The sequence below is a fragment of the Lepisosteus oculatus genome, chromosome 2 (genome assembly GCF_040954835.1).
Source record: "Lepisosteus oculatus isolate fLepOcu1 chromosome 2, fLepOcu1.hap2, whole genome shotgun sequence".
NCBI lineage: Eukaryota > Metazoa > Chordata > Actinopteri > Semionotiformes > Lepisosteidae > Lepisosteus > Lepisosteus oculatus.
This window is the reverse complement of record NC_090697.1, coordinates 10,985,346-11,009,883: the sequence shown is the minus strand read 5'-3', so window position 1 is coordinate 11,009,883 and position 24,538 is coordinate 10,985,346. Positions and strand designations below refer to the sequence as shown.

The 24,538-nt window shown below is 42.6% G+C and overlaps 1 protein-coding gene across 1 annotated transcript in view; it reads right to left on the bottom strand.

The window, feature by feature from the left end:
* cnksr3 (cnksr family member 3) overlaps nucleotides 1–24,538 on the bottom strand; it is an 87,446-nt gene that overhangs the window by 46,389 nt on the left and 16,519 nt on the right. The window contains exons 2-12 of the mRNA XM_069196987.1: nucleotides 20,752–20,915; nucleotides 14,274–14,476; nucleotides 13,583–13,670; nucleotides 9,871–9,912; nucleotides 8,967–9,086; nucleotides 8,432–8,491; nucleotides 6,807–6,875; nucleotides 5,546–5,692; nucleotides 3,253–3,377; nucleotides 2,186–2,370; nucleotides 1,442–1,531 (exon numbers count right to left, since the gene is read on the bottom strand). Coding sequence (XP_069053088.1) covers nucleotides 1,442–1,531; nucleotides 2,186–2,370; nucleotides 3,253–3,377; nucleotides 5,546–5,692; nucleotides 6,807–6,875; nucleotides 8,432–8,491; nucleotides 8,967–9,086; nucleotides 9,871–9,912; nucleotides 13,583–13,670; nucleotides 14,274–14,476; nucleotides 20,752–20,915 — 1,293 coding nt within the window. The remainder of the gene's footprint in view (nucleotides 1–1,441; nucleotides 1,532–2,185; nucleotides 2,371–3,252; nucleotides 3,378–5,545; nucleotides 5,693–6,806; nucleotides 6,876–8,431; nucleotides 8,492–8,966; nucleotides 9,087–9,870; nucleotides 9,913–13,582; nucleotides 13,671–14,273; nucleotides 14,477–20,751; nucleotides 20,916–24,538) is intronic.

Below are 24,538 nucleotides of genomic sequence, written 5' to 3'. Positions count from 1 at the left end.
CATGAATGCAAATCCAAATGTTTTAGTTGGACTCAAGGCAAATGAAATGTAACACTCTTTAAAAGCAAATCCTGGTTTCTGCTTTTCCATTTTATGTCACCGTGCTGTTCAGCACATACTTGTGTTTTTCTGTCTTAAATGCAGCATGTAAAGGTAGCAAAAACAATATTTATATCTTAGAAAAGCAGATTCGTTGTGTTATTATAGTAACAGTGGGAACTCTTTCACACTGCACACCGTTTGGATGCCTTTGCAAAAAAAGCAATTCACAATAACAATTTCAAATTAATACTTTGGTTTATCAATTCAACCATCCAACACAGCCCTACTGAAAACAACAGTGTTCTAAATGAAAGACACAGGAAAGCAAGCAAGATCACGTTGCACAGAGCTCTACGTTTTTATGACAACACTGCAGTAACTTTTTAAAACTCTTCAGTTCCCTTATTCCTTTTTAAAAATTTCAGTACCTCCATTTCTACGTGCAAGACTGCTTTCTACACCATAAGCACTACTGAAAGACAGTGGAACTGAATTACAAATGCACTCTGATAAAGCAGGATAGACGAGGGTGAATACGTCTTGTTTGGAGCTACTGTGAGGAAATCAACTGCAAGCAGCTGTTTCACAAGAATCTCATGCAAGACATCAATTTTCCCATCCATTTACTACTGCAGTTTAATTGAGCTGACAGCTGTTAGGCTTTAGCCTGTCTGGGCTCAACATTTCCCTACTGGGAGGAGCTTCTCATGGGTGTCAATCTGTGCACAGTTTAGTTAGTAGCCTCAAAAAACAGCTTTTACATCTACTTGGTGCATAGTTCATCAACAGAAACTTGCACTAATTTATACAGTTGGGTATTTCATATAACTGCGACATTTCAGGTGAAGCACCTTGCTCAAGGGGACAACAGCACTGTCCCACCTCTGATTTGAACCCACAACCTTTCAGTTTAGAGTCCAGACTACTAAGCTACTAACCACTGCAACACACTGCTGGCCCTTATACAGTAGCTACCTTTTCTCAGCCAGCACTCAATACCAACCCAGCTGAAATGTAGGGAGAAAACGAAGGGATATGAGGATTGGTTGGGAGTCTCTTTGTATCAAAAAGTAAGGCAATTCCATTTTAATTTGACTTTCCAACTTCGAATTCCAATTTCTCACATCCTCCAAAATAACAGCCTAAACTAACTGAGGCTGAATTTTCCACTGACTTTAGGTTTCTCTCGTGCTCGTATTAATGCCTTCGTTTTACAAGCTCATGCACAACACTTTCTGCGAGCTGCAGTCTGGAGGCCCGGTGCCAGCCTCTGTTCATTCTTCTCTTCCCAAGGCTAGGCTTGTGTAGCTGTTAAGCAAATTCACTGCCACTGGCTTTAAAGAGATTTTTAAAGAGCTGATTCCTGCTGCCTGCAGAGTTGCACTGTGCAGAAGTGTACCTTTTCTCCCTGCTGTCCAAGGCTTCGAGCAATTATCCATCGGCCCCAGGCAGCTCCCATCCACCGGCATGGACAGCGGTCGAGGTTTCCCTACAAAGGGTTACAGCTTGACGTCAGGAAATGAACTTTGCTGACATTTCAGCAGGAGGCACAGGTTACAGGTTTTCCAATTCTCCATAAGCTTTTTGACATAACGCGCCGAGGAAAAGACTCTCGGTGGACTTCCAAACGAGCCTTTAATTTAATAATTAAGCAATGCAGATCATTGTGGGCAAAGGAATAGAAATTATGGTGAACGGCACGGAATGAACTTAAGAGTATCACCCGAATGAGCCATAAAACCCATTTTCTTTACCGTTGCAGAAAACGAGGGAAGCTCTTAATCGAGAGGCCTGGACAGAAGCTGGTGAGTTCTGCTAATTTAGCACTATTGCACTAGTAACAGGACTATTAGTTCATTTAAAAAAATATCTTCAAAACACAAGAAATTAGGGCAGGTGTGTTTATGGGGGACTGCTACAGATATTATTCCTTATTCATTCCTTTCTATAAGTTTTGAAAAGGAAGAAGGAAATGCACCGGTAACGTTTCTTTCCTGGAGCTGCACGTCTGACTTCCCGTTTTCCCAAGCCCCCAGGCCTGAAGCAGGCGGGAGCGCGAGGAGCGAGGGAACGGCCGGGCTCCTGCGTGCGGCTCCGAGACGCCTCGCGAAGTGGGGGCGCCCAGACGGCGGAGCGCGCCTACCGTGCGAGGAGGTCCTCTCGCGCATCCTCGCGGGGAGCGCGGGCGCCCCGGCCGGACAGACGCCCAGCTGCTCGTAATCGGCGATGGTGAAGCGACGTCGGCTTTCCAGGTCCAGGAAGGAGTTGGGCGACTCCGAGCCCTTCGGTCGTGCCGTGACGCCTGCGTACTTGTGGCCTTTCACATCACTGTAGAACACAAAGTAAAAAAAAAAAACCACTCGGATATTTATGTTTGCTTTTGAAAAGTAAGAGAAATGTATAAATAAATTGAAGTTCAGGTGGGGAGCTGCGTCAGCATGCGTAGGCTGCAAAGGAACAAGTAATAGGTTTACTCCATGCTGAAAAGAGAAGAAAGAAAACACAACGTTTCGGCCGAGGAGCCTTCTTCAGGTGTGAGGTGTGAGGCTCACACCTGAAGAAGGCTCCTTGGCTGAAACGTGTTTTCTTTCTTCTCTTTTCAGCATGGAGTACACATTTAACTTGTTCCTAAATGTACTGAAGTAGTTCAAGTAGGGAGCTGTGTCAGCATGCGGAGGCTGCAAAGGAACAAGCAAAGGCTTATTCCCTGCGGAAAAGAGAAGACAAGAAACACAACGTTTCAGCTATGGAGCCTCTTCGGGTGTTAATATTTTATTGACTGATATTCTTCTGACTAAGAGACGACAACGTCCACAGAGGTAGCATCTCACAAGCAGCTGCTTTAAGAGTGGCCTGTGGCCAGACAGAACACTAGATGTAAACATTTTTACCGCGTCAGGCATGAGACAGGATACACCCTGGACAGGACACTGGTCCATCGCAAGGCGCACGTGCATATGAGCACACTCACTCTTGGGTCAATTCTCCTAGAAGCCAATTCACCTACCAGGATGTCTTCAGACTGCGAGAGGAAACTGCAGCACCCGGAACACAGGGAGACCATGCAAACCCCATACAGACAGCACCCCAGGTCTGGAATGGAACCCAGGGCCTCAGGCTGTGAGGCAGCACTGCGTCAGCCCATGACCCCTATGGCTTAACACGAGTGTTGACTGCAGACACAGTACCATCCACAGGCGGGCTGCTCACCGGGGAGTGTAAGGAACGGCAGGTGGGGGTGGGATGTACAGGTCCAGAATGGCGGGCTTCTCCTTCTTGATAGGCGAATCCATAGCGCTTTCAGGAGACAGGGCCTTGGTCAGGGGAGAGCCCGTCTGCAACAGAGAGCACGCGGTTGAGAAATCCCCCAAACCCCACTGGATTCCAGGAGGAACACGGCACCGCTCCACACCCAATCCCCCAACTCAAACACTCACGCCCCACCTCGTATCAGCGCTTGTTTCGTTGGAGGGCAAGCCGGTCCACATCGTGTATTCCTTACAACTTGCTAAAAGAACTGTAAACTGAGTCAGCCCACTGACTAAAAAGTTTATTTTTCTATACAAGTCCATAATATTGCAAAATAAGAATGATTATTTAGGAGCACTTATGTGGTACGGAGCTAAAAGAACAACAAAAGAAACCAGTCATCTAGTGATGAAAAGGCCCTTGTCAGTACAATCTGCACAGTTGTGACGGCTTGAAGCCAATTTCTTTTCCCAGCACAGAAACAAAGACCCGAGATTTTAAATAGAAGATGCCAGCTCTCATCGGATGATGCAGGGTCCTTTTGTTCTTTAATAGGTCACCAATGTTTTCAGGAGTTCGAGCATTAACATTTCTCATTCACTCATATTTCCTGTATATGGGAGCGTTTTAGATTTGGATGACTGTTACATAAGTGGATTAATGAGGTCCATGATGTTTGTTTTGTTCATCAAAAGCGAACGAGCATGTTAGCCTTTTTAAAGAGCTGCACACTTCTTCCACATTCATATTGTACTACAATACTGTATCTTCAGGTGTATACAGAAATACAAACACTTTATTAACAATGCAATGCCAAGACTAGACAGCCTGTTTAAGAGTAATATTAAGAGAGCCGTAGTTTTTATTAAGGGTTATTTAGTCTCAGAACAGGAAGGTTGTGGGTTCAAATCCTGGGTAGGATACTTCAATTAAGTATTGAGCTGTACAAATGGGTACAAATTAATTTCTGTCCATGTGAAATTGTCAGACAAATGTTTTTTTTTGCACCCTTTGGTACCTCCCAAGTACGAAAGGCTGATTGATTAACAATCTAGATTAGATTCTAAATACTAAATTTGTGGCACAATCAAAAGGACACTGTTTCACAAAGATGATGCACACCGACGAGGAGAATGGGGTAGAAACTCTGGGAATCTTGATGGCAGGGATATTTCAATGTGAAGTCATTAAGACGGGGGTCCCAGAGCTACAGTCCAGTAGGTTTTATAGGTAGCCTTTAACGAATCAATTTCTAAATTTAACTTTGATCGCCGAAACAGGTTTTTTTCATTTTTGCATTTCAGAGAATGTAACAGCTGATGCAGTGAGTAAGAAGGATAGCTGCATTGCGGATTGTCAGGACAAGGACTGCGACAGCACTGGTGAAATCGCCCTCAGCAAAAGAAGCCAATAAGCCAAGGATGGCTTTTCCTGATCAAGTCCCATCGAGAATTTCACCTGGCCACGGTAGAGCGTGCATGTGGGTGAGACCTCATGGCTGACAGCGTCCTGGTGGTCTTGACTATATTACAGGCGTGTAGGCATGCAAGTAGTCGCGGTGCAGGTCAATGCAGCGCTGAAGTAAGTTCAGAAGGTCATCGGGAAAACGAGCAGAGAGACGCCGTGTTCTCTCATTCCACGGCTCTAAAAGCTGAGGGCACCTCTGCGTGCTTTCATATCCTCAGACAGCGTGAACTGACCCCTTTGTTATGAAAAGGGACAGATCTGGAAAGAGCATGTATTTACACACCGGCGCGGAAAGAATGTTCCTGACCGCCAGAAATGCCAGGCTTGCACGGTCCAGTTGTCGCTTCTCTCTCGACGCCTCAGTCATTTTAAACACGCACTGAGCCGCGACAGGTGTCCTGCTTTCAGACACTGCCAGAAAACCCGCCTGCATAGGTGGGCCACCGATGGCAACTTCAGGAATCGGCTTGCTGTCGGTGGTAATCCGAGTACACGCGGCTCAGTTGGCGTTTGGCAATCTGGAAAAGCCCTTACCAGCCTGTGAGCCCCATTACAGTATTTTACAAAAACAACATACTGTACAAAACGTGCTCGGATCCTCCCGTTCCATCCCTGCTGGCGGTAAGTGGGTGGTCTTCCAACCTGCCCCGACCTGCCTGCCATCACATTCGCGTCACCGGTCTTAAAAATAAACCGAGAGCACTTCCTGTTCTTGCAGGGCAGTCGGACCTTTTTTCTTCTCCTTCACAGATTTATCCCCCCCCCCGCGGGCCGAGCGCGGTATTACCTGTACCAGAGGGGGCTTCCACCGCATGTTCTTCAGAGGCGCGGGCATGAAGCCCGTGGTGCTCGCGGGCCTCTTCTTCAGCAGGAGCACGACGCCCGCGGGATCCTCGCGGAGCTTGCCCACCAGGTTCTTCAGCTGCCAGCCAACCTGATTCGAGGCGGAGGGCCGCGTTAAGCCAGCACACTGTGGTACATCATCCCCGGCACCAACCCAGCCCCCCCCGCCCACCTCTGGCTATGCCGCGGGAGTGTCTCAGCAGGCCCTGTGAAGCAGGCCAGGCCTCCCAGTGAACTGTTCAGCCTTACCAATATAGGGGTGTCAAAAAATCTGTAAAAATTCCCCCACACTCATGAAGCAAAATAGGGAAATTAGCAACGGAGGCTGGTTTTAAAAACGTAGATGAGGAGGAGGAGAAGGAAGAGGTGCTGGAACTGCGTTCTTTTTGGAAACATTACATAATAAATATTTGTGTTTAAGTCAAACTGCTGTATAAATATCCTTGAAAGAAAAAGTCATACTAAATATATATAATCTTATGTACAATATTATTTATTAATCAAAACAGTACAATTTAATATATTGGGGTTCTGGGAGTTAAAAGCCTATCTTCCATTCCCTAGCCTTACAATAATCCACTGTTTTTAACGGGAGAAATTTCTCCACTATACGTTGTGTAGGGAAGTCTACATCCTTACGGTTCCTACCCCCCTATTTAACATTGTCCATCTGAGGGGAAATTCCCTGTTGCAGTAGTTTTGCTATACATTGCGCTTTTGGGATCCCTAACCTCAGTGTAGAATGAGGACCCCCCCGGCACCTGCAATAATGCAGATTATGGTGCTCTTTGGTGGGGAGGCACCACACGTAGTGGTTAAGTCCGTTGGGTTGAGGGTTCAAGTCCCTGCTGTTGCACCCTGAGTGAGAAGCTTTACTGCAGTTGCTCCTGTCCAGCCAGCTTTATAAACAGGGACCAGCATTGCTGGGGGTCATCCCCTTGATAAACCAGCATCCCTGTGGTAAACCAGTGTCTGTTGAACTCCGTGGAAACCAGGAGTGAGCCACTGTGGCTTTGGTACAGCCTTTACCTTTCACTCTTAACAGAAATAAGCAGTATAAGCTGGTAAAAAAAAAAAAACATTCTCCTAAACGTTGATGAAATAACTCTGTTTGGCTTTAACTCTGTTTTACCAGCTGTGTCTTGTTAGTGTCTACCCCTCTGGAGCGAGTGAATGACAGCAAGGACAGGCGTGCAGGCTCTTACCACAGTCTGCTGATTGACCTGAATGACTTCATCCCCAGCGTGTATCTTGCGTGTCCTGTCAGCTGGAGACTGAAACCAGACAAAGAGAAGAAATGAGCGGCACTGTCCAGAGGAGCTACCACATTCCGGCCTTCCTTTCAGCATCCTACCAGGAATTCTGGTTTTACAGGGCAAATACACAAAATGATAAGACCGACAAGAGAGCAGAAGATGGACCAGTGATGGAAACAACAGCTCCATTTAAAAGATGTTTTGTGCTTTCAATGGACCCCCCTACTTCAAGCTCTATTTTTTTCCTTTATTTCCACTCTCGATTCCTTCTGTTCTCCTCAGCCCTGACTCTTGTCCACACCAAACTCACTACACTTCTAAGTTCATAGACGCTTCAAAACAATCCTACTTATAACCATTCATTCAGTGCCTCCCGTTCATCTCCCATCAACCCTTATCTTTCTCATCCTCCCCGGTCCCCCAAAGCCTCTCTCATACTTTTCTTTTAAGATGATCTCACATCCTTCTGCTGCTCAACAAATTCGATATCTATAAAACTACTCAACGCCCCTTCTCATCCCTCCTGGCATTCCTCCCTAAAACTATTTTCTGCATCTTGATTTCTGCATACTATTCCATCTCACAGTAAGATCTCTGCCGCTTACTCCTTGTATATAGGACATTCTCAATTGGCACTTGAGCGGATTCTCTTTTCCACTGCAATACAGGCTTCTGGGAATTTTAGGCCCTGCTTGAGAAGTTTTGCCCACTCCTTCCAGATTTTATGGAACAGATCTTTCCCCTTCACTCTTCACTCTACTTGAGGAACACCACATCTCCACAGGCGTTCCTCAAGAATAAGAGCTAGGACCTTGTTTGCCTTGTTATCCTGCACTTTTGGGGTCTCTTACTTGCTTGTAGTTTCTCCCATCACTTCTACGTTCATGACGCATACTTCTTGCTCTGACATTTTTCATGGCTATCCAACAAACTGATTGCCTCTTCTTGTAGGATACACCCACATCACCTCAAACTCAAGCTCTCACACCTCCAAACTCTTGACAGACCCTTTACCTTCTTCCTCTGCCAAGTCCGAATTCTCCATCACACACTCTCCATCCTTGCACTGCAAAAGGTTGCCCCTGATCCCTCTCTTTCCCACTCTCAGCACATCTCTCCCCTGACACGCTTTTCCAAACAGAGGAAGACTTTGATGAGGCTTACAGTGTGTCTAAAGATCAATGGTGATGCCACTTCCCTATTAATCAACCAACAATTTCAGCTCCCAGGAGAGAGACAGCTATTATTTTTTAAGAGCCATCTATAAATGTCGAAGAACAATACATGCTCCATTATAGCAGTGGGTAGGCCAAATATCCTGGCTGTATGGATCAGGCATATTGAGGTGTGCCTCATCTGATGTTTTTTTTAATTAGAGACCGGCAGCATTTACCACACATGATGCATTCTAGTTTGATGGCACTTCCTGTAAAGCTTGCACGTGGGCGACTCTGCAAGCGGCGATCGTGACACTGCGAGATGTGAAATAAACGTCTGACGAGGTCTTTGCGGAGACTCTGCACATGGAACCTCTCCCTTCTGCCGTAACTCGAAGATTGCAAAGCCATACTCACGTTTTCTGTGGTCCCCGTAATCACATGGAGCCCATCGTAGGTTGATTTAATGTACATGCCCTGAAAAGAAAAGAACCGTGACTACATTTTCTCACAAAATTCTCCAGGGACACAAATCAACGACTATCGATGTGACATTCAAATCCCCTGAGCAAAGAAGGGCTCAATGGAATAAGAGTAACAAAATAAATTGCTGTACCATTTTTGGATTTTTCATTTTCTCTCTATCAAAAACTAGAATGCAGTGTATATAATACATTATACTTTGAAGAACTCTTAAGCATTCATAATAATTCACCTCAGTACATTTATTTTTAAATCAGATTTTAAAACTAAAGATTTATAGCCACTACAAAAGTCTTAGGCAAGAAGACCTGTACTAGCTTCAGAAAAGATACAGTGGTAGTCTGTCCAAGCAGCACCTTGAGATCATTACCAAAAGCTTTGCTTTTGTATCTGTACAAGCGCATGGCCTGTGTTTAAAAAAATTCTGTGCCATTGCTTGAGAATTTAGAGAACAGCAGGCAGATCTTACCAGTCCTTCCCCAGGCCTGATGTTGGTCAGCTGTACCTCCTCCAGACAGGCACATTGGCTCATGAAAGGATCAGAGGTAGTCCTCATGGTCTGGTCACAAATTCCATTCAGGACCTTGGACTGAAATCCACACAAACCAGGAACCGTAAAGACCAAACACCACTTCACAGTATTTAGAAATTAAAAGGCAGATGGCAAAGAATATCCTTTATATTTCTTAACTGTTCTTTACACTCATTCCTTAAAATGTAATTTTCAACATTTTTATATGTTCCTAGCAGTCTCTCACTGGGGAAAATCTTTGCTATCTATTTCTACCTAACCTTTCTATTGAATTATATGATGGTCCCCATGGAAGAAGAATTTTTAATGTTTTATCAGTCTGCCCTACAGCCCCAGTGGAGTTAAAACAAGGTCTAGTGGGAAAGGCACTCCCCTATTCTAGATAATGATCTTTGTCTCCTCTCTGCCAGCCCATCCAGCAACTAAGTGATTTGGTGATCTCATTTAGCTGCTTCTTGAAAGAAGCCAGGGTATCGGCTTCAGTAAGGCTGGGTGAGCTTTACGAGAGTTTGGATTTTAAAAACTTCCATTTTGTGGGACAATAAAACTCATTAGTATTTAGTCTTTTATGTCTGAGAAAGGAGGAAGTCTACTGTCACAGAATTATGTCTGGTTAATGTCGCAGGCAGGAAGTTCTGATTAATGGGGCTGCAAATTCGGCAGTCTGTGCATGGAACAGCCAAATCTGGTATACATTACAGAAAAGCGATACAAGTACAGCCTTTTCACACTATCGAGCATTACTCCTTTCCTCTCATTCAAAGAGAAGCACCTAACCCCTTTTAAGAGGTACAACTATCGTGATTGTCAGGGACACAGTAAAAAAACATGCAATACTTACAACTTCAAGGATTGTTTCTTCCATTTCATAAACCGTGCAATCCTGAAAAGAAGAAGGTTTAGGATAAGATAAGATACAGTGCTGGACTCACTATTGTATTGAAAAATACCTTTTATGACATGGACAATTATCAGAGCCACCGGACACTGTATAATTAAACAATAGGAGCTAGAATTAATACAAATATGTTATTTTACTCCTGAAAATAATGTACAATATGGATGAGGCAGCGACAAGTGATATTTGCTACTTTGGCAAATGAAGGATACAGAAGTTTCCTTCTAGGCCTCAGGTGAAGCAGTAACATTGGATCTGCACTACGTGCACCTGCTTTGCCAAAGAGCTCAGTTTGGAACAGTGCTGCTATGCTGTGGCCCAGTCTTCTTCACACAGGAAATGGTGGACAGCAGACTTACACAGAAAAGTCATCAAATAATAGGTTATTTGAGTTGCTGAAGACATTTTTTTACAAGCGCATAGCAACTGGAATAACCGCATTTTTTTCATAGAATGGCAATACAGTTGTGAGAAAACTTCCATTACAGGCACTAAATCATAGCCTTCCTGCTAGAACTCTAACTTATAGGGATACATAATAAGGCCTAAGAGGTCAGTACAGGCATCCAGAATATTAGCGGAAGAAGACAAAGACAGAATATCAGCAGTTCAGAATAGAAATTCCCACACTGTGTACAGCAAAACAGCACAGAAATTAAAAGTAGGCATTTTTACTGCACAATATAAACTCGGTACAACTGAAAGAAAGAACTTTTAATAGTCCAATTGATGCGATTATCAACAATGTGCTTTTATCTAAGAGGAGATGTCAGGCTCTTAGAACTTTTGCGCTGACAGTTTAAGAGGGAGGACTGATTGTTTTCATATTTCCTAACCTTGCACATTCCACTGTCCAAGAGGCGGGACTATCCAAAACATATAAACATTAAATGCCAGCTTAATGCTGTCTTTGCACAGACAGCATAAGCTCAACAGTCAACAGAAGCAGATGACCTGGCAAAAAAATAAATTTTAACTGCTCTTCTAAAAAAAGCATTTCATTCCATCTCTCCTAATCTCCAAGGGAAAAAAAAGTGTTTCACTACCCTCATTTACGAAAGACTACAGCAGCAAGTCTCTATTGTCAAATCATGCTCCATTCACTCATTCAGGTCAAACACAAAACAAAACTCCCCCGATTCTCCAAAATACATAGATGCAACCTGATCTATTCTCCTCCCAACACTTGGGACATTAGATTGGCACACTGTGGTCCAAACAAACGTCAGAAATATTGAGGACTGGACAGATTTGCGATGACAACTTTTTGCATTTAGTTTTTTTTATAGACCAATAAGCTTATTATTATAATAACGATCATCTCCCCAGTGCAACAGGACTCTGTGGCACCAAACCTGTTACAGAAGTGATGTGGGCTCTCGACACCTAGATGTGGTGGAAGACCACTCTCTTGGGTGTCACCACTGTCCGTGTGTGTCTCTGTGTGGCTCTGAGCCATTCAGCCTACATGACCGTCCCCTGGCAGAAGCAGACCAGAGCAGAGCAGCGCAGCACTGGTCACAGCCGAGTTAAAAAAAAATGAAGAACCAGCGGTATAAGACGACAAACAAAGACCCACTGAGTAGTACTGATCAAGAGGGCTTCCACTTATCGACCAACGTGGGGCCAAAAGCTCCAAAGCAGAATAATATCAGGTCAAAAAGTCTATTTTCACGACTAGTACAAAGAACATATTCATTCACAAGTCTTCTTAATGACTTACAAAACATAAAATCAGAATTACATTTCCAAATCAGTCAGCCTCAACATTTGTTTAATCAAACATTTGCTTTAATACCTTCTTTGCATATTCTTGGCAATAGAAAACTTGTCAAGGTTTCTTGAAACTACAGAACTGTGAGCTATTGGAAAAGCTGTTCTCCTTTCTCGGGTGTCATCTCGACGAACTTTTCTATCAAGTTCAAACCGCAAGAGATTAATACATTGAGAGAGGTAGGAACTGGGGTAGTCAGATTACATTTTGGAAAACAGCCTAGTTCTGCTTACTCTCTACATAGCAACTGCACAATTGATAAACTTGTTGTGGGTCATTACCTTGCTGTATTTTCCAGATTTTTAATTCGTACTGTAGCATATTAGTAAACGTATTTTGTGGGGCCAGAAAAAGTGTTCAGATGTTTTATGATGCTTTGCTTATGGAAACAAGACACTAGCAAAGGATTTTTTTTTTAGTTAACTCGGAATATTCCTCATGATTGTGATTTTCTGGGGGGCTGATTATTATGTTCAGTAACCTTAAGTATTTAATTCAACAACAGTATAATGGTGGTATTTTCCAACACTGGAAACGGGATACAATTATACAGGGGATATCCCTGTGCTGTTATAAATTCCACGATTCTCATCACTTACACTCAGCAAGCATTTTAAGCAAAATCCAATGGAGGCCGACGTATCTATTGTTGGCCAAGGACATAAATTTCAGCATGTTTTGTCGGAACTCTGTCTAACATGAAGTGTGTCCTCACACCAAACAAGGTCCCTGACCTACTTACCACAGTCGTGTAAAACCCATTGAATTCGACAAAAGAGCTCTTGTGCTGCCTCAGGCTTCCAGAACACAGGGACTCACTCGACTCCTTTATCCTCTGTGCAGTTAACCGAGTCACCTAGATGTTACTGTTTATCAGTTACAATGCTTTTGCCTTTAATGCGTTTAAAAAGAGGTTAACCAGTGCTGCATTAAGACTGAGCACGTCTAGACTGCAGGGGTTTCCCTGCTGCTTGTGATGCATTCTCTGAGGAACAGTGAGCAGCTGATGGAAAATAAATCTACTGGATGAAAAATTTAAACTTCAAACAGCTACCTGGGAAATTTCAACTCTGCTTTCAACAACCCAAACCCTCTATAATAAATCTCAGCCCTGGAAATCACCAACATCAATAACTGGAATACCACTGTTCACCTGAAATGTAATAAATATTCCTAAACATTTAATACACCAGCTGTCAAAGGCATGTAAAAAAACTCTGGCAAATTAATGGCAAGCTCTGTTGTTCAGTTTTCATGGTGCACTCACAATACCAGATCGCATTTTTCAGGGTAACAGAAGATAAACCCCTGTATACAAGAGAACCCTGCTCTGAACTTTCATCCATTTATCGTGACGATGTAATAGATTGCACAAAAGCGAATATAATAAGGAAATCCTTGGACAATTAAAAAAAGACAGAAAATTATACTGCTTTATTGTCAGGACAGAAATGGGTTAAAAAATGTACAGAAAGGAATATTACTAGTAGTGCTACAAGAGGTTAAACACACAGCTTCTTTACACTGCATTATCGCTAAGCAGACAGCAAACTCACCTTAAACCAGCAGTGTGAAAACATTCAAGGAAAGAAACAGAGAACATATGGTGACACAATCATGGAAATGAATGCTGGCCAAGTTCTGACTACCAGAGGTTTTATGGATTGGTGAACTCTCTTTCTCAGATTAATGTCTGACACTGAACATGGATGCGGGTGCAGGCAGAAGGCACACTGCTGTCTTGACAAACTTTCCTATTACAGTATGTGCTCAAGTATTTGGCACATTGTACAAACCCATTGAGCAACACAGATACTAGAGGCCAGGCAAGAAAGGCTTAGAAATAAGAATAGGGGCTAGTAATAAAGAGAGCATACTGACCTTTTGAACTGTGGTTGTTAGATCGAGGCACAGTTGAATGATTTTGTTCTTTGTGGAGGAGAAGTCACTGATCCCTGTCAGGGGTGTCCTGTAACCAAAAAAAAGGGACTGAAACAAAAGATGGTCACAGAGCAAAACGGAGCTTGTGACTGCGGCGATATCGTACATCCGCCATCGGATGTGAAATAGTCGATGAACTGAGATTCCGACAACAAATCCTGGAGCATTTCCACAACTGCTACCCATTTTCGTACTGGTGAGGTGACAAATTTACTTCCCGGTTTTGGCTACTGGATCAGACGGTCACAACTGATTCCACATTACACAATAGTCAGGATATAATATAGCACCAAAGAGCTTTTGCCATCTTTGACATTATCTGAAAAACGAATTGGGAGCCAGGAATTCGATTTTTGAGATAAATCCTTCCAATAAGAGGTCATCGAGAGACTTTCTGGAAGTAAGAATCCCACTGTACCAGTGCATGTACCGGCTACATATGGCAATAAAGTTCAAGTTCAAGGTCATTGCTCATACAGTATCGTGTGGATCACTGTATGTGAGGGTGACAGAGTCCAGCTTTCCGTTTTAACGTTACCTCCTGAACCCAGGCCCCAGTTATCTGCAGGCTCTGGGAGAACGAGGGCGGATCCCTTTACCGCTGCTCTAACAGGGGCACGCTTGGGTTTACCTGTCCAGCCATGCCAGCAGAGCCTTGGCGGTCCCTATGAGCTCCACGACGGAGGTGAGGAACTCGTTGGGGGGCTTGCGCGAGGCCGTGCCGTCGTACGCGGGGCTCCTCCTCCGACTGGCGGTGGAGTTCTGGAGGTTGTTGGCCGAGGCCCTCATCTTCGCCACCAGGTCCTTCAGGTTGCTGGTTTCGAGCCCGTAGTTCTGAGAGAAGAAAAAACGGCTTATAGAGAGAGCGGAGGCTCCTGACTACAGACGCCTTGAAACAGTGGGACTCGGACAACGGGAAAGGGGATGCAATTTAGAACTCAAATAAACCACTTCAAGAAAACGTAAAATGCATCTCAGAGCCTCGGCCAACAACCTCCAGAACTCCATGTCAAGCAGATAATACTATTTATAAACAGTCCCTACGTCCTTAATTACATCGTATGAATCCTACTGTCATTCTAAATTACAGTACAATATTAATTTTAATAGTATATTTACTACAATTCTGTTAATGGTAACGATGCAAGATTTGTAATTTGTTGCTCAGGTAAAAAAGTTTGTATTGCTTACACAAATGCCACACACACACCTATGTGTAATCAATCCAGAGTTTGCTTTCTATTTGTTATTCAAAATGCCAGCACCACCCATTAAAAAAATACAATTGCATGCCACCTGCTTTGAAGAAAAACACAATTGCCTCTCACCTGCTCTGGGCAAGGTCTGCAATTTTACCCTCATCAATTTCTTCCCACAGAAGAAAGGAATTCCTAACGACTGACAGTGCTCCCGTTACAATTCAAAGAATGCTTCAAACATTCCTCATTCTGAGAAAAGTTATGATAGAGTTAAGATAAAGCATATATACTTGAAACTAACGAAGCTGCGCCTGTGGCTGGAAGGTTGCAGGTTCAAATCCCGCAGCCAGCAGAGGAATCCTACTCCGTTGGGCCCCTGAGCAAGGCCCTTAACTCCAACTGCTCCAGGGGATCCGTAAAAATGTCTGACCCTGCGCTCTGACCCTCAGCTTCTCTCCCTGTCTGTGTGTCTCATGGAGAGCAAGTTGGGGTATGCAAAAAGACAAATTGTATATGGCCAATACAGTGATCTAGGGTTATACAAGATTGGCTGTCACTATTAGGTTATAAGAAAATACCAGTTTTTGTAGGATGCAGCTTCAACATGAACCGGGGTGCAAAAGGGAAACTATGTGGAAGCACATTTAGGATCAAGAAAAGGAGGTACTTCTTTACACAAAGGGCTGTGGGAGTATGGAACAAGCTCTCAGCCAAGTTGGTGAAGCCGATACCCTTGCTTCTTTAAAGAAACGCCTGGGCAGGTATCTTAATACTACCAAACAAGCTATACGAGCCTCTCATTTCTACAGTAACTGAGCACATAAGAAAGGTTAAAGAACAGGCAGTCTTATTTCCTCAAGATACAGACAGGCAGATATAGCAAGAACAGGAAATCCTACACAGCACAAATTAATGGATTTTCATGCAGTGATGGTAGAGGAAAAGCACACATTTATGCTAAAAAATAATATCCAGCATATCCCAGAAGCCAAAGTCTAGAACCCCAAACAGAATCTCCATTGTAACGAGAGTGAGTGCCGTCTTGACACAAGACATCAGATAGGCATTGATCCTGGTCACATTTTCTCCCATGACTCTGATGTAACGGAAGGAATGCGTTTATTTCGAGCGAAGACTGACAGAGCGAGGTTTACAAAGGGACACCTTCTGTTTCTGGCAAATCTCACTTCAGGAAGTGTTGTGTTCCTGTCAGGAGCCCTGTGAACTGAGCGCTTGAACGGGTTATAAAAATAATGAATGACCCGCTTTTTCTCATGAAAGGGATTGAGCACAAATCCCCTTAAGCATACGTTTTGCTGTGAGCATTTAGAAAACAATAACTTGTTACATAACACAGAAGACCGAGTGCAGTATTGCTTGTTTCCTGTTCTCTACTTGTTACAGCAATGCGACACATGCTATATTTTCACCTGGCACAGACGCTTAAGGCTTTAAACTGCCTTTAGGAATAGTTTTCCATAGAAGACAAAAATATCATATGATTTGGAAATTGCTGAGGATAGCACTTTTTCAGTATTTCTGAAGCAGGCACACAACATCGACTCGTCCAATTCTTCAATGGCATACGCATCGTTTTATTTTTGTCAAACCCAGAGAGCTCAACAGCTAGTCATCAGGAACAAATTAAGATCAAACATTCCTCCCTTCTTAATCATTAACTTGCTAACCACATACAAAGAGACACAGATGTTAAGCTGCCTTGTTATATGGTGGTAAATCCTAGAACGCAAATATGTGTTTAAACGTGATGCAGGTGAGGCGAAAATTAATTCAATTTTTCTAAAAACTAGAAGATTACTAAACCTAGGCAAAGAGATGTAAATAATGCTTTCTGGGAGGAGAACTGCTTAAGCCTCTCTAAAATGGTCATAGCAGTCACAATATGGATTTCCTGTGCACCACTGAGACAGGAATACACTTAATACTCCATAAAGGAAATGGCATCAACAAAACTGTAATGGCTTTTCCACTTAACGTCGAGGAACTAGCCAGTCCAGACTGGTAACTCTGACAGGTGGGGGCTCCATCTGTTTCCTGCTTGTTAACAGACACACTACAGTACATTCCATTCTGAAAGCACAAGACCACCAAGAAACACAGCTTCCCTGAAGATTTCAACCCCATCCTCTGGCCAGCAGGCTAATAACATGCCAAAGCACTTTGAGACAAAGTGATTTTATCCCCCCACCAATGACTGAAAGCAGAAACCTATTGTAATTAGGATTTAAGGCCAGTCACTGCAAAAACCATTGGTCATAAACCACAAATACAGAAACTGTGATGCAGAACTCATTTTTTTTGTCATGATTTAGCTCCATCATGAAGGTGCTAATTGATTGTTAACATGCATTCCTCAACAGGTGATTTTGACATTTTGACACCTTTTTGGGTTCAACCCGTGTACTGTACCTCACTAACCTAAATGACAACGATACTCTGAACATGCCTACAGTACACTGCACCTGCATCTAACGTTGCTCATTCCCAAACATGAGAGTGCACTCACTGCAGAAACATGGGAGTCCCACTGGACAAACTCATTAGATCAGACACTGATCTCCATTTCACCAACATTTCCAAATAAAAACAAAAGTATGGGAGACATGTTTTTTCAATAGAATGAAATTCTTTTCTTGAGTAATTGTGGTAAACATAGGAGTTAATAATTGAAAAGCGGAATGTGCTCTGTACTGCGTGAGGCATGTACACCATACTGGCAGTTGCTTTTGGTCTCTTTCCTGTGAAAGTGAAAGAGTGATTTGAATTGAACCCTCTGTGCTATAGATACACTGGTCCTATGCATGTATCCAGTCCATAGGCTACAGACTTTCTGCCCTTATTTTTACTTCTAATCCCTTTGTTACCACAACCCTAGGTAAATAATTCTTCTGTAACAAAACATTCACAATTAAGATGCTTCTTTGTTCCCAGTTAACAGACCCGATATTTAAAATACAATAAAACATTCTTGATCTACTTGAAATCATGAATGATACTTTGGGGGTATAATCCTATGCACAATAAATTAACAATTAATATCTACTATGTCTTTTTAGGGCATATTGTAATCATTAGCAGATTTCAGTTTAATTTGTGCTTTCTTGAGAATGCTCCCTCAACACCTACACATGGACACTCCTACTTCCCTCTGCTACCAGCCCCACTAAGGCGCAGAACGATTATTTATCTACGAGAATAAAATCATTGTGAGTCACACATCTTAAGAACCATTAATTACTTTGAGATTATGTATTTTTGACTTCTAAATTAAATTGAGTTCACAAAAATCCCATAACGAACTTTCTTGTGAAACCATTATTCAGGTTACTCAGCGGCACAAAGGAATATGTGATCAATCCCCAGCACTTGGTTGCACCTCATCTGCAGAGGTGTGCATAGGCAGTTCGAGGCCTGTAGTACCTGTAATTCAAGATTCTCAGTGTCACAGACAGGCTGACCTGAAAAGAATTTACTACACCAGCATGGCTGTTTTAACATGTGAAATCCATTATCAGCCTGGCTGAATATTGGACACTGCTGGTTTGTATCAAATCGTTTTTTTTTATTAATTGAGAAGGAAGCCCAAGACCAATATTATAAAAAATTATTTGATGTTGTACTGTTCAAGTGGCACATGAATCTGCCCCATAAAGATCACCATATTATCTCCTGATCATTTTCTGCATAGCTGCAGTGAATAGGAAAATATTTTAGACATATAACATAAGAGGACCTCAGCACTCAAGACTGTCCTTTACACTTGCAGTAGCTTTGACTATTTAAAAAGAAGTTAAATGATATACAATTTTACTCTGCATACTTCTGTAAAGCTCTTTCCTTATTAAGCAGGACCTAACACATTATATCAGTGGTATGTTGAATATTTCCTATGGTATGATTCACTTAACATTCTTTCCCATTGTGGCAACACTGAGCACAGCCTTCTGGAGTCCGTTCAATATATTCACTGGCTCAGACATTTAGTAAGAATGTATTTTGAATGACATTTCTGCAATCCAGCCTTTTAATTGAAGGACTTATACCTTTGTATCGCATGGTTTCTTAATTGCAATAAACAAAACAGTCAAAATAATGAAGGTGTTGACTCTAATTTAAATTAAAAATCATGCCAGGGGTCGAGTACACAGTGCAGATGACATGAAAAGTGAATTTTCTTATATAAATCAACAGACGTTGTGAGCTTCAAACTTACACAGCAGCCCTTAGCCTCTTTATGAAGCGCCAAACTGATTTGATTGCTGTGGATGTTCAGTCACTTGGATGACTTCATAAGACTGCCACCACGTGCATCATTGGTGCCAAGAGCAAAAAAATGAATCCCCGCAGAGAAATATCACTCCAGTGAAATAATTAAAATCAGCATAATCCTTTTATCTGCATTGTCTGCTGGTTTGAGTCAAAACCTGCTAACCATAAATTATCCTGGATTCACATAATTGGTAACAGTCTTTCCCGGGAGATTAGAAAGCTTTTGGAACTTCTGCTGGTTTCCTAGTGAAGCCCGGAGTAAGAGACGGACCAAATTTGGGTGTACAGTAGGAAGCCGACAGCTGACCTGACATTCCAGAGAAAGTGCTGTAATCCTTTAATTCCTCAGAGCGGCCCGCGTTCTCCGTGAGAACGACCCCCTCCCCCTTCAGAGCCAGGCGGACTGGTCCTTTAAACACGCACAAGCTTTTATTTGGGGCTTCAAGTCGCAAGATCAGAATTATGTTCCGCAGTGTTTCTCTGTCTTGTGAGCAACCTTATTGCTTATCGTGCTTTACTCTTCCTGCTTTTTCTTTTGCTGTAGCTGGCAAGATATGGGTTCCTGTGGCTTTTAATGGTGGTTCGTTATTTGCTGGTGCAGCATCTCGAGCTTCTGTAATGTCCTTTCACAGGTGATCACGAGGATCGGTGTAGAGGAGCGAAGTCACTTACCTAAGGCTTTTAGATGGTGAACTGCGCTATTCTCCACTGAATCCCATACAACACCTGACAAGCTTAATCAACTCATCTCCTCCAGAGCACTGCACACTAGACAGACTCATTCCATTCACTGCACTAGACAGATTCACCGAGAACCGCTATCTCTTGTGCACCATCATGCCAAAATATTAGCCAATCATATTTTCCATACATATTACCAGTCCTGTAAAGTAGCAGCAGACCAGACTTTGCTAGGGGTAGAAAGGCTAATGCAACTTACTTTAAACAAGACATCATTGCACATGCTTGTGATGCATTAATGAATGCATGGTTAATAACTCATTTTAATTAGCCTCACAGTTTTACCGGCCGAGGTGGATTAAAACAAAAACAGCAACATGAAAGCCAGTTTGGGCCACAAGAATCGACAGACCCAGGGGTCACATAGCAAGGTTCATGGATTCTCAGGGACACCTGTAAACATCTAGCGTGTTGCTTATTGGAAATGCATTTCCATCAAAGATGTGAACTGTAATATGTTTCTACAAAAGCTTACAGTTTACAAAACCTGCATTGAAAGGGACTCTGTAACCTTTATTTTGTTCAAAACCGCATTCTGTACAAACAAACTTTGCCTAGGAGGGTGCTGTTATATCTAGGTTCTGATACACAAGGGAATAATTAATTTTAACAGACCTTTCATTGTTTTTAAAAGCCTTTTAAGTACATAAATGCTAATGGATCAAGCTACTGTGCAATGGGCAGCCTTATTCATTTCCCCATCTTCTCTAGCAGTCCCGAGAGGGCTTTTCAGAAGAACAGACTGTCTGGGGTACTTAATCTGCGGGTAAATTTAAATCAGGACAATTACTGAGTGTACACTCGTACACATCCACAGCTCAGGTGGCTAAAGACTAAGGACCCAAGTAAAGGAAGCCAGCGAGGGCTGGAGAGACTGACCAGAGCACAAAGCAGATCCACTGCCTCCAGGACAAGCTCCTGGTGCCCAATTCTCGTCACGCCCAGCTCCTCCAGGTCCTGGTGAGTGATCTTCAGCAGCTGCTCCCCACTGATCTTCTCCCGCTCGAAGTTGTGGACGTACTGTTGAAGGCTGTCGTCCAGGCCTGCAGCAGAAGAACAGAGCCTCAGCAAAAAGCCCCTTTGAACCAAAACAGGTTGCCCTGTTGTCAGGAGGTATTTGAAAATCATATCGAACAGGACTTCTGGCAGTGTAAAGATGCATTCAATCCTATGATAACCCTCCTCATACCAGAAGGTGAAAAGTGTAATAAATAATTCAGCATGTCAACTCCTTCAGTACAGTATGTCGGGGTTTTAAGATATTCATCAGTACAAGTCTTGTACTGTATTTCTGTTTTATGGTCTCAAAGCCTGGAGAAAACTGCTAAAACTACTGGAAAAGAGCTCTTCTTAACAGTTATCTATTAACAACGTCTCATAATGGAGGGAAACTGGCTTATTTGTATTAAAAGAAATGCAGAAAACAAGTGCAGCAGATGTGCAGGTCATAAATAACACACTGTCTGTATCCCGCAATGTTTGTTTGGAATGGTATCCAACAGATGGCCATTTAGTATTTACTGCCGAGAACCACTTTTAAACCATCAGCTAATATTTACCGCGATAGTTTTTACAGACCTTTACAAGCATAACGCCTAGCTCCTAATATGTCTAAGATATGAACAAAAAATAAACTTTCAAGTCTTTTCCACAAGCAACAGCAAATGTCAGCAAACTGTAGCTGTGATCCCAGCCTCTATAGCTCACACAGCACTATGTTCTACAGGTTTCTGGAGAGAACTGAACAGGACTCTGTAAGCTTTATTTTTTGTCTAAACAGCATACGGCACAAACACACTGCCTAGGAGGGTGCTGTTATATCTGGATCCTGATACATGCCAGAATGATTAATTCTAAAGGACCTTTTATGATTTAAAAAAAACCTTTAAGCATATAAATTCTAATCCTCACCTCTTTTTCAGCATTAAACTGTCGAGTATTAAACTGATCGTGCTATGGTTACGACACCGAAGTGCAGTTCTGAAAATAATTCAAGTCTGCCAAGTCTTAATGCTTGCATGACATGCGAGTTGCTGCACTGGGTGTCTTGTTACTGCTTAGACAAGCTGTATATGTGCTAAGGTCATGAATGACAATGTACTGTACCTTATCATGTTTCCGATACAGGAGAGAGCTAATCTGATGGAGCCCAAGTGTGAAAGGCAGCCAAAGCTTTATAGCAGGTAATGTTTCCATAATGCTATACAAAAACAAAATGGCTTTAGCACAAAACGTGCAGCCTCTCTTGACCTCTGCAATTTCCATTTGGAGGACACTGACTTCCAGTATCATTTTTAAAAGGATGCACTAAAAAAAGCTGACAAGCTGCAGTTCCCCCCCACACACACACACTTTCACAGGAATGCACAGGCTAGCCTTTTTTGTCTTTATTCAGTTTCTCACAAGTGATGGTAGAAAGTACTTAAAAGCAAAACAAGCCACTGATAATACACTCTGTAACGTATGGTTTGATTTGCACATACTGTAGGAAATTTTAAAAGACTTACGATTTCTGACCATTATTGGCCATGCAATGTGCTGTGTTAACAGAACTTTCACTGTGGACTGATGCCATCCTTCAGCGGACGTTTAAGATGCTGCAGTGAAGGAGACTTAAGGGCATCTCAAATTACAGTGGAGTGGGATCTAGAGCACTGTTCCTTCCTGTGCTCTACTATTTTCTCTCATTATAGTGTCACTGCACAAGAGTGAAATTAACATCCTGAAGACAGCATAATAAAGTACTTTACACGGAATTCAACAATAGAGAAATATATGCATGGTATCGGCACTTGAGTTTTCTTTTTGGATATTATGACCAGGATCATTGAAATACAAACTTAAAAAGCCACAGATGTTAAGACTGGCGAGCACCTCATGGACGCTCATGGAACAGAAGTGGCAGGTTGCTACGGTATGGCCTTAATAATGTTTCCTTCCAAATGATTTTCCACTCCAGGATGGGCCTGTTCAGTGCTGTAAAGAGGCAACTCTTCCCTCTGTGCCAGAATTGCCAAACCAATGTCCCAGAACGGTGGTAGGGGACCATGCTGTAAGAGGCACTATGATCTTCCTGTTCAGACATTACAGATCTCACAGCAGATGAAAGAATAGCAGTGGCATTAACCATGGTGTTGTGGCTGAATTCCACTCTGGCTTGACAAATCAGTCCTATCGAAAGTTCTCCCTTAATTCAATCAGTTATGCAAAGCCTTTGCCATATCTGCTGTGCGGTGGGGAGCATGCATAATAGCTCCTACACTTCAACAGTGGATAAAGTGGGTTCCCTCCTATGCAAGTGCATTTTGATCCTTTTGGATGGGGGATAAATGCATTTATTAATACTGTTTCTCTTATTTTTCCCGTAATGCACCTTCACGAATCTCCAAACCATAAGGTGGAGATATTAACCTTTGTCAGAAAGAGGACAAGAGAAAAACAGTGGTCTGGCTACACTTCACTAAAGCCTACTGCTCACAATAAGGAAGTCCAGCAGATCGCTGTAGAAAGACCCAGCAGATAATCACCTAAAGTTAACTTAAAAGTAATTGCTTTAGGACCACCAATGTGCTGCCATTATATTGTAGTCTCAATAGAATAAATGAAGAATCCAAGAGTGATGTTAAAGCTTTATAATACATTCAACATCTTCTGTCAAATATCAGTTTTACAGGTTCATCCACAGGTGCACCGAGTCTCAGCACACAGCATGGGATTACAAATCCAGCTTCTCACATCCTTTAGTTTTTAGTTATGAGCAGAAGCCTTGGATTTCAAACAGCATCCCTTCCTGTGTGTATTCATGCACCAAATGACCTGCCTTTTAACTTACCCGAAAACTAATGAAATGCGGAGCCCCAGAGTCAATGAAGGTCATTTCTGGAATGCTAGTTCCCTCAGTGCTTGAAGTCTAATTGGGATCTTTTAATGTCCAGAACTTCAAATAACCAAGCGCACAGACACCCTGCCATCTCCCACAGGCCGGCACTAATGGAAACTAATTGACTGGATCCTGCTGGCTGAGAAGAAACCCTGGGTCTTCGTGTCAGAACCAATTGCACACGAAAGCTTCAGGAGGTGTTGGAAAGCCTTACTCACACGGCTGTCTTCACAGGAAGAAAAAAAAAGACGGGTAAAAAAAAATTTAACAGTTAAAATGAATGACTCTTTAAGGAGTGCTGTGGACACACTTTTTTCTTTTCAAGTGAATATTTCCGCACTTGATTGTGAATGTGAAGAAGAGTACTTCACAAAACCCTCTGAAACGCTCTTTAAAAATGGCATCCCAGTGCAAACAACTGGGATGATCTTTTATGGACCTGTAAATTGTACTTAACACACACAAGCATTTAGTGAAATTCTGTGAACATGCAGTAAAACACCTATGGCACACCATTCAGAGTGCAGTTTAATTTTGCTTGTAACTATAGCCTCCCCCAAAAAATGCCAGCCAAGCACCAAATAAACAAGCTGGAGAAAAATGAGGAAATTGTATATGCCCGTATTGTATTTACAATAACATTCTTGCAAGATGCTGGAAAAACCCATATGGATTGTATTACGAATTCATTGTTCTGGTTCCTTTATGCTTTATCTGAACACAGTACAAAACTGAAAAGTATCCTTGTAATCCTTCTAAGTCAGGGACAAATACAATCTTTTGGGA